The sequence below is a fragment of the Electrona antarctica genome (genome assembly GCF_951216825.1).
Source record: "Electrona antarctica genome assembly, chromosome: 1".
In the NCBI taxonomy this organism is placed as follows: domain Eukaryota; kingdom Metazoa; phylum Chordata; class Actinopteri; order Myctophiformes; family Myctophidae; genus Electrona; species Electrona antarctica.
In genome coordinates this window covers 18,594,927-18,604,926 of record NC_136806.1, presented here as the reverse complement: position 1 = coordinate 18,604,926, position 10,000 = coordinate 18,594,927, and the positions used below count along the sequence as shown (strand labels likewise).

The window sequence follows — 10,000 nt, the reverse complement described above, 5'->3', positions numbered from 1 at the left end:
CACACACGCACGCACGCACACGTGCACGCGCACACGCATACACACACACACACACACACACAAGCGCCACAGAGGCAACACTCACGCACACAGCAATTGCGAAGAGCAATGAATTAATAAGCTAACAGCGTGCAATGACAAGCTCCATTATGAATGACTCCATGAAACACTCATAGACATGAAGGATGGAGGTTGGGGCGGCTGGTACAGTATATGTGTGTGTGTGTGTGTGTGTGTGTGTGTGTGTGTGTGTGTGTGTGTGTGTGTGTGTGTGTGTGTGTCGGTTCGAAAATTACCTTGTACACAGCAACTTGCCCGCACACAGACAGACAGGCAGTGGATGTCAAAACAAGAAGTTATCCCTGTCGCAAAAATAGTTCCATATAAGAACCTTCCTTGGTCAGAGTATGCATGACGGGTTTTATTATTTGATACAAGATGACATCTTTATTGCAACATGAAAGTGTGTGCGTGTCCACAGTGTGTGGAACAGCTGACATATGCAAAGGAGTTCCTTCATTGCTGGCTGTACAGAGTCCAAAGAGCCAGACCAATATATCATATCGTTGCTAGTGTGTTGCTCAAATGTCAATCTCGATTTTCCTCCACAAGAATATTGAGATCACGATTGTCACGCAATTCTGTTTTTTTCCCCCCATGAAAATATTTATTGTCTTTTGTCTGTAGTTGCTGAACATTACTACATACAAAATGTAGCACCTGGAGCCAACTACTTTAAACAGACCACATCAAAGTGCTTAAGCCCAAACCACACCAAAGGGACGGGTCGGGTTCAAAACGTTTTTTAAGGTAAACCACAACAATGCAACTCATTGAATTGCAAGGAGTTGCATTGGTGTGGTTGACCTTAAAAACCGTTTTGTCCCGTCCCGACCTTTGGTGTGGTTTGGGCTTTAAACCTCTCTTAAAGTACTGTATCTCTCTTGTAGAAAAAACATAAGAGTAACTAAAATGAATTGGACAGCCAACTAGTGCTGCACGACTCGACACATTTAGAAATGACATGGCATAGGTATCTAGAGCTCGACCTTTTTTCGATTAATTGTGCAGCGCTACGTCGGGCAGAAACCTCTCATGTCTTTGTTTTACCAAATATGGGTGAAAACGTTGATGATCTAGAGTAGGTACCTCCAAAATGTAGCATCAGTCGGGCTCTAAATGGTTCCACCTGTCAACCACAGCTGCTACTACTATATGATTGGACAAATACTGGGCTCTAGTATGCACACAGAATAACTCTTCCTATACTTCTGGGCTGCTTCCCTACTTCCTTCACAGGTGTTACCGATGTTACCGAGGATACTAATTAAGGCTCTGTTCCATTTAGTGTAGAGTGGTTTTCAAACTTTGTAATTTCAAGGACCCCCCATAACTCTGAGAGTGTAACAAATTGGACCATTTGGTTCCATTTGTACACTCTCAGAGTTACAGACCCGTACGGGGCCATTTGGAACCCACTCAAGGACACTGGGGTAGCAGTCGGCAGAGTGTTTCTAATGAGCCATAGCAGCAGCCTGACTCCGTTTGACCAGAATCTATCTGAGAACCCTCTTTTCCTTGAATTTGAACAGTCTGTCTCGAGAGACTAGACCAGATGGAACAGAGCCTTCATTAGTATCATCGGTAACACCTGTGAAGGAAGTAGGGAGTTCTTTCTAAAATACTGTGTGTCCATAGAGCCCATTGCATCAATTGCTTAAGTCAATATGCGCAAAACACTGCTGCCCACCTCCTCACCAGAACAAGATCCAGAGACCACTACATCACACCCCAGTCCTCCACTCACAACCTTCACTGGCTCCCAGTACAACACAGAATAGATTTCAACATACTGATCACCACGCAAAGGCCCTCAAAAACCAGGCTCCCCCGCTACCTCATTGACCTCCTCCAACACCACGCCCCCCTCGGCCCCTCCCGCCCCCTCAGGCCGGGTGATAACAACCTCTTGGACATCCCCAAAACAAGACAACACACAGAGGGTTTGTCTGGATCTCACTCCCTCCTCACATCAAAGTCGCCCCCACCCTTGCCGTGTTCAAAGTCTCCCTCAGTCTCCCTTCTAATAAAGTGGTTTATTTTGATTTGTATCGAAAATCTCTAACTAAAAAACAAAAAAAAAACTACTAAGAAAAACTACTAAGACAAAAGTGCCATAAGTCTGATGTATAATTTATTCTTTATTAGTATGATTACTGCACAAACACTAACTCAGACAGTACACATATGTACATCACACACACACACACACACACACACACACACACACACACACACACACACACACACACACACACACACACACACACACACACACACACACACACACACACACACACACACACACACACACACACACACACACACACACACACACACACACACACACACACACACACACACACACACACAGCTGACCTGCCCCATAGGCTGGGAAAGCCCTGACTCAGCTGACAGCGGATCAGGGTCATAGTCAGCTGATGTGGGGTCAGTGTTAGAATCCTGTCCGCCTCTGGGGCTTTAGCGCTACACAGACTAGCAGCTGATCTGGGATCTGGGACATGGCTGCAGACACCAGTAGGTAAGCCTGGGGGATGTTGTGCACCAGGTGGGCTTTTATTAAGAGAGCAGCTGAAGGAGGAGGCTTGGGTGGGTGGTCTTCCTTTTGGAGGTCATGGCTATATGGTGGCGGTGAGGAAGAGGAGACCACCAGTTACGAGAGACGGAATGGGAAGGTGCAAGGGTAGTAAACAGTCAAAAACGCAGCCGACGCACACACACACACACACACACACACACACACACACACACACACACACACACACACACACACACACACACACACACACACACGGCTGTGGGATGAATCCCTCCCGAAAATGCTCCTCCAAAAACATTTAGCATATACTACTGTGACCTGACCTCCACGCACACACACGCGCAAGCAGCGTGCATGCTCACACGGACACACGGACACAGTGACACACACAAACAAGCTGTGACACACACACACACACACACACACAGTGTGTCCCTGTAAAACCCCCATCTCATCCGCACACCTGTGAACTCACCACTTTTGTTGTCAGCAGGTGTTCTTCAAAGCAGTGGTTTTCAACCCTTTTCATTTCATCAAGGTCCATTATTTATTCTGCATTTGAGCCATGCACGGACCACCATTTGAGCCATGCACGGACCACCATTTGAGCCATGCACGGACCACCATTTCAGCCATGCACGGACCACCATTTGAGCCATGCACGGACCACCATTTGAGCCATGCACGGACCACCATTTGAGCCATGCACGGACCACCATTTGATGACTTTTAGCCTCTCAGACCTAAAACTTTGTTCTCGTTGGATAAGATTTTGTCCACAATGCTGTATTGATGTTGTCAGCATTAGGAGAGATAACAGGCATGAAATGTTGATCAAAATAACAAATATTTTTCTAATTATGTAGACTTCTTGTAAATAAAGTAGGCCTAATACAGTTGTTTTACAACAATTTAACTCTTGAGAGCATAACATGAAACCAGTTTCATTTTGCACTCTCAAGAGTTAAAGATCTATAAGGGTCCATGTGGTTACTAACTCCCCATCTCCATCTAGCTGCAGGGACCCCCTCCCTCAAGGACCACTGGTGGTCCCCGGCCGGACCACTTGAGAACCACTGCTTTAAAGGATCAGACTTGAACCTGATCGGTGTGCAATTTAAAGGGCATCATTACTCAATTCAAGAAATATTTTTGATTTTGTCAAAGGAAGGTAGCCACAGAGCCATCCCTCAATTTAGTTGTGAGAGTATACAAAATATGGTCCATTATTTGTAGGCTACACTCTCGGAGTCGGAGCCAACACATGAGGATTAGGCAGTGTAACTGCTTGAGCTACACAGCAAAACATTTGCCAATTTGGATTTGCATGTATTATAATATGAGGCTTTCTTCTTCTTTTTTTTTTAGCGTGCGACAGTTTTATTGTCCCCATGTGTCCCCGTGGGCATTGTCCCCAGTGAGCTCCAATAATTAAGAAGCGGAGCGCGCAAAGAAACCAACGGACTTACCACTGGAACTCATGATGAATGATGCCGGCCGGGCGGTCCTTCACTTGTTATCCAAAACAAAGCCGCTTCCTTGGAAATAAATCCCATAAAAGCTCGAAGGGAGACGTGTGTTCACTTTGTTTCTTTCTTCTTGCTGGCTGTCCGCGCGATAATCAAATACAATACACATAAATTACAGCTATAATTGTCCAACAGTAACTGTGTGGATGATGCTTGGCCGATCAGTCAGTGCATCTCGACAGACACAGGGCTGCTTTCTCTCCTTCCAGTCAGGTGGATGGTGGGCAGGCAGAGCCACACAGAAATTCACTCAATAGAAGGGAATAAAGAGACGAAGAGGTTGCACGGATCCCCGTGGCTCATGCATGGATCTCTCTCTGTATGGGCGTCTGTTGTTGGCTGTCCCGTGCGTGTGCGTGCGTGCGTGTGCGAGAGGAAGAAAAGAAACTGACGCCAGTATAGCCTATACACTGAACTGGTGATGAGATGACAATACAATGTTGCTCAGTCGCATTCCACCTTCGTGTCAGTCAGCAGCAGCAAAGCAAGCTCCGGTCTGATTCCTATAGCTATAGTGCGCGCGCGTGTGCGTGTGTGTGTTTGTGTTGTTAGAATATCCCCTACTGTCTGCGTGCGCTCGCTCGCTCTCTCTCTCTCTCTCTCTCTCCAACCCGGGTTAAGCGACGTCACCCATCACAGGGCGCGCGTGTGTTTCGAGTGCACGCACGGGAAAACGTACGGAGCGAACGGCGCGCGTGTGTGCGTGTGTGGCGTGCGTGTCGTCTGTCGGGGCGCACTGGTTTCCATCAGTTCTGATCCATCCACGGTGCTAAAACTGTTAGGACACCGCCCCCTCCTGGAAACCAGCCGTAAACAAATTAACTAATTGGATTATTGACTGCACACTTTGCTGTAGGCTAACTAGTTCTACAGAGACAAGACATGCCGCGGTCGAACTGTTGACAAACATCTCAGGCAATTATTATACCCAAGCCTTTTCGTTGAGCTGATACTTCATATCAATTAAATTACTACTAGTAGAATCCAAGGCCACGTTTCAAGAATGTGTCGATCAAATTAAATTGATGCCTAACCATTATTCAAACCATGGGATATGACTATGAGAGTATGAGGTCGCCAAACGCTTTACCTCAGTGTATTATCCATAGAGTTATAGGTATTATATTATCTCCAGAGAGGCTACTTAAAATGATCCAGTGCGCCGCTTGTGGTCTCAACCAACAATACCGTGAGAGGATCGCCATCTAGTGGTCAAAGTAGCACATTCCCCTCACCCTGGTTTAGCCTCAGTATGGCCTCGCAGAGCCAGCCAGGCGTTTCGTTGTGTGTGAATTGAAGAGGGAAATGGATCATGAATCTAACAGATGAAGCCATCAAGTGTAAGTCACTGTCAGCTGTCACGAAGCAGAATAGCAGATAATGATTGATTGATTGATTGATTGATTGATTGATTGATTGATTGATTGATTGACAGACATTTGTATTAACAGTTTGTAGAATGGGTACAGTTCAAAGAAAGTACAGGTCAATACAAAATCTGCTAAGAGGATAAAATCAGTAAAAGCACTAAGTCTTAGGCACCATGGGACCCTGACAAAGGCTTGACAGCCAAAACACGTTGGTGGTTTTTATTATGCTCTTTGCCGAGCTGAATGCTGATGCCATTTAAATAAAGGCCTTTTATACATGACTGTAACAGAGTGCCTTGGATCTCCTTCTGTTTTGCCAATCACCAAGACTTGTTTACACACAGTAAGGGTCCTCCATTTTCAATTCATCAAAACATTAAAAGACATACAAATATAGGCCTACACTTCTTTTTAAGATTTTAGTTTTTGATATATACAAGTGAAGCATGACTGGAAAGAGGGAGAGAGAGAGAAGGGGAGAGACATGCAGCAAAGGTCGTCATGAACGGGACTCGAACACGCAACGCGCTGTCAGGCCAAAGCCTATATGTGGCATGCGCCTGCCCCCCGAAATATACATTTCTATGCAAAAAAAATCCTGATGATGATTGTGCGCGTCTACTTGCATCCCATACTGCACAGAGTATGCATTCTGTGCCAACTAACCTACAGTTTGTCCTGACTCCTGAACACACAGAGAGAGAGAGTTAGAGTTAGAGAGAGAGAGAGAGAGAGAGAGAGAGAGAGAGACAGAGAGAGAGAGAGAGAGAGAGAGAGGAAGTTATGGTTCTGTGGCCTCGAGGGAAGCAAGACAATGGAGGGATGTGAGGGAAGGCTGGCCCCTTCTCTCTCTCTATCTCTCTCTCTCTCTCTCTCTCTCTCTCTCTCTCTCTCTCACTCTCACTCTCTCTGGGGCTACAAGACGTCTAATTGTCTGTATCTTCACTGTAAAGTCCCTCCCTCTGTCTGTCCATGCCATTGTCTCGTTGCTTTCAGAGGATGCCCACCATGGAAAAAACAAAGGTGTGGACTTTGTGTTGTAACATACAGTACATAGATCGGTGATTCCCAACCTGTGGGCCGGGGCCCACTGGTGGGCTGTGAGGATGTCACAAGTGGGTCCCTAAATAATAGAGGGTAAATGCACGTTTATAAAGTGAGTGGCAAATCGAGTGGCAAAGTGAGTGGCAAAGTGAGTTTAACGTTGTTTAACATCGTTTAATGCAATCAGATAGGACTTTTCTATTTGGATGAATGGGCTGTCAAGCCCAGAAAGTAGTGGTTTGCCACTCAGTAGGCGTTCTCGCATATTTTCCGGGTATGATGATGATGTCACGTGCATACCCTCAATTGGCTAGACGCTAAGATATATTTCATATGAATAGCATTCATATAAGAAGTACTTCAATAACTTAAACTTTTTTATTTCTGATATAGGAACTTAGACTCCTTTTACACGGCGACCATCTCCAGATAAAACGGCAAAGTCCCGTTGCGTTCTCATTTTTTATTGACCCTTTACACGAACGCACACTTTATGAAAACGCTATAATATCGCTAGGTGGCGGTAACGGGCTGCCAAATAGACCAGTCACCCACGTTACTACAAGAAGAAGAGCCAGCTCCCCCTTCACGCAACCCTATCGGGGTTTTGCTATTCAACATTAATGTTACATTATAGCTGGATATATATTGGATGTTAAAAAAAAATAATTTTAATAATATTGATCTGTGACCATTTAGTCTCTCTAGAAACTAAAGAGACACGACAGTAAACAATACCGTATATTTCTCCATTTCCATTGGGAAATGTGTTTGAGAATAGTTAGTATAGAAAATAATAGAACATTATAAATCTATAACAAATCAGAACACAACGTGGTTGTGGCCGTCGCTCGCTGTCTGCTTTCTATAACGCATCGGGTGACAGACAGGCTGACAACGAACCATGTTCAACCCAGATTCGGCACAAACAAGGGACTAAATTATTTTCGCTCCTATGCCACCAAAATGTGGAACGCCCTACCAACAGTCATTAAGACATGCAAATCCCTTGACTCCTTCAAAACCGCTCTCAAAGGGCACCTACGGATGGCTGCAATTCGAAACTGGCCCCCGTAAAATCAGGAACTCCATCATATCATAATTATATGGCTCTGCATGTAATAATATATGCGCTGCGAGCCAACGTGAGCCATGATGTCAGTTTTTTTTTTGCGGATTCACCGTTTTGCCTGTTTACACGGAAAAGGGGTAAAACGGCGTTCTCAAAGATTTCCACTCTGGGAGGTGGTTTCACTTTGTTGCGTTTTCACCTTCTGAAAACACCCTTCTCGTCTAAACGGACCCCAGCAAACGATACTTTATTTTGCCGTTTTATATGAACACCATTCTCGTCTAAAGACCACCTTAGATAGGTAGTGTGTACAGCTAAGTTCCATTGATCCAAGCCAGAACGCAATCGACTGATGGATCATTAACAACCATGCTCTGAAAAGGCATGCAGCCCCACCCATGTGATCACTTAACTGAAGTGGGCAGACGGGTGGGCCCTGGTCCAGAAAGGGTTGGGAACCACTGATCAAGTCCCGTCAACATCATCCTGCCTCCCTTCAGATCACTATGTGATCAACATCCTCCTGCCTGCTCCCTTCAGATCACTATGTGATCAACATCATCCTGCCTGCTCCCTTCAGATCACTATGTGATCAACATCATCCTGCCTGCTCCCTTCAGATCACTATGAATGATCAACATCATCCTGCCTGCTCTCTTCAGATCACTATGTGATCAACACCATCCTGCCTGCTCCCTTCAGATCACTATGAATGATCAACATCATCCTGCCTGCTCTCTTCAGATCACTATGTGATCAACACCATCCTGCCTGCTCCCTTCAGATCACTATGAATGAAGCACTCAAGTAGCGACACGGTAAATGAAACGTAACAGGTCATGTTAGATGTGTCCTGGATTCCGCAGTGATTCACTGGACTTGTTTACTGAGCTGAGAAACATTAACTGTTTTTTATCACATAGTCCCACTTATTTAAGTCCTATATAACAGTGATTTACCCAGTTAAATAGGTTTTACTATTGTGCGTGCTTGCATTAGTTTGAGTGTGTGGGCCTGGAGTATAAGCAGTGGATGATCTCAACCTTTGTCATATCAAGGAAGGCCCATTATTTGTTCGGCATTGGAGCCACAGACCACCATTTGAGATTGAGATTTAAGATTTAGCCTCTAAACTAAAGAATATTTTATTATCGTTGAATGATATTTTTGTCCACAATTCCATGCTGTATTAATGTGGTAATATATATAGGACTGATAACAGGCAAACCATTGATCAAAATAACAGTTCTACATTCTGTAATTGTTTAACAATAATTTAACTCTCGAGAGCGTAAAATGAAACCAAATGGACACTCACACGGGTCCATTGGGTTTCATTTTACGCTCTCAAGAGTTAAAGATCTATGAGGGTCCGGTCCATTTGGTTACCAAGCCACTCTCCATCATTTAGCCGGGGACCACCAGGAATCCCCTGAAGGACCACTGGTGGTCTCCCCCCGACCACTGGTTGTAAACCACTGATATGAGGGACTAGAACACTCTTGTGTCAGTTCCGCCTTGTGGCTTTTGTCTCACAAACTGACAGGACAGAAAAACAGGAAGCGTTCCTTCCTGAGCGCAGGAGGCCGAGGGGAGAGCGGCGGGCAGGGGGTCACAGGGATGTTCTGGGGCTGGCTGCGGTCAACCGGTGGCCCCAACTGAACACTTAACGGTAAACATCCCATGCTTTCTGTTTGTTCTGGACCAGGCCATGTCTGAGGTTCACGCTATACTGGCCGTACGTACAGGAGACCTTTTCCCTTCAACAGCGGGGAGGACAATTATTTGGCCGTTGGCACAAATTAACCTATGAGCGTTGCATTGCATGGTTTCCTCCGACATCGATGTGTGATTGTAATGCACAATCTTTTTAATTAAGCTTGTAGATCAGCTACTTTTGTAAAAGAAAATGGTATCAGGTATCATTTCTTACAACTGTAATAGTATGTAATTACTTATGTAAATTGGGTGGTTTTATTTAGTCTCCCTGCTCTTCTATTGAGACATTTTGACAATGTGTCTGGTTTGACCAAAATTTTGACATGAAGGTTGAAATTCAATTTCTCCCCTGAGCTAGCAGACAGGGGCGGCGGTGGCTCAGGGGTAGAGTGGCTGGATGGTAACTGCAAGGCTGCCAGTTCGAACCCAGCCTCCCCCAGAGTTAGTGTCGAAGTGTCCTTGAGCAAGACTCTGAACCCCTAATTGCTCCTGATATGCTGGTTGGTGCCTTGCATGGTTTCCGCCGCCATCGGTGTATGAATGTGTGCATGAATGGGTGAATGTAATGCACAATATATGTAAAGCGCCTTGGATAAAGGCGCTATATAAATGCACCATTTACCATTTACAGCAAAGCTATTGGCTC

The 10,000-nt window shown here is 45.2% G+C and overlaps 1 protein-coding gene across 1 annotated transcript in view; it reads right to left on the bottom strand.

Moving 5' to 3' along the window:
- ablim3 (actin binding LIM protein family, member 3) overlaps window positions 1–4,790 on the bottom strand; it is a 102,368-nt gene extending 97,578 nt beyond the window's left edge. Inside the window, exon 1 of the mRNA XM_079503457.1 lies at window positions 4,090–4,790. Within this exon, the coding sequence (XP_079359583.1) occupies window positions 4,090–4,102 (13 nt within the window). The 5' untranslated portion in view covers window positions 4,103–4,790. The remainder of the gene's footprint in view (window positions 1–4,089) is intronic.
- Window positions 4,791–10,000: the final 5,210 nt, after the last annotated feature.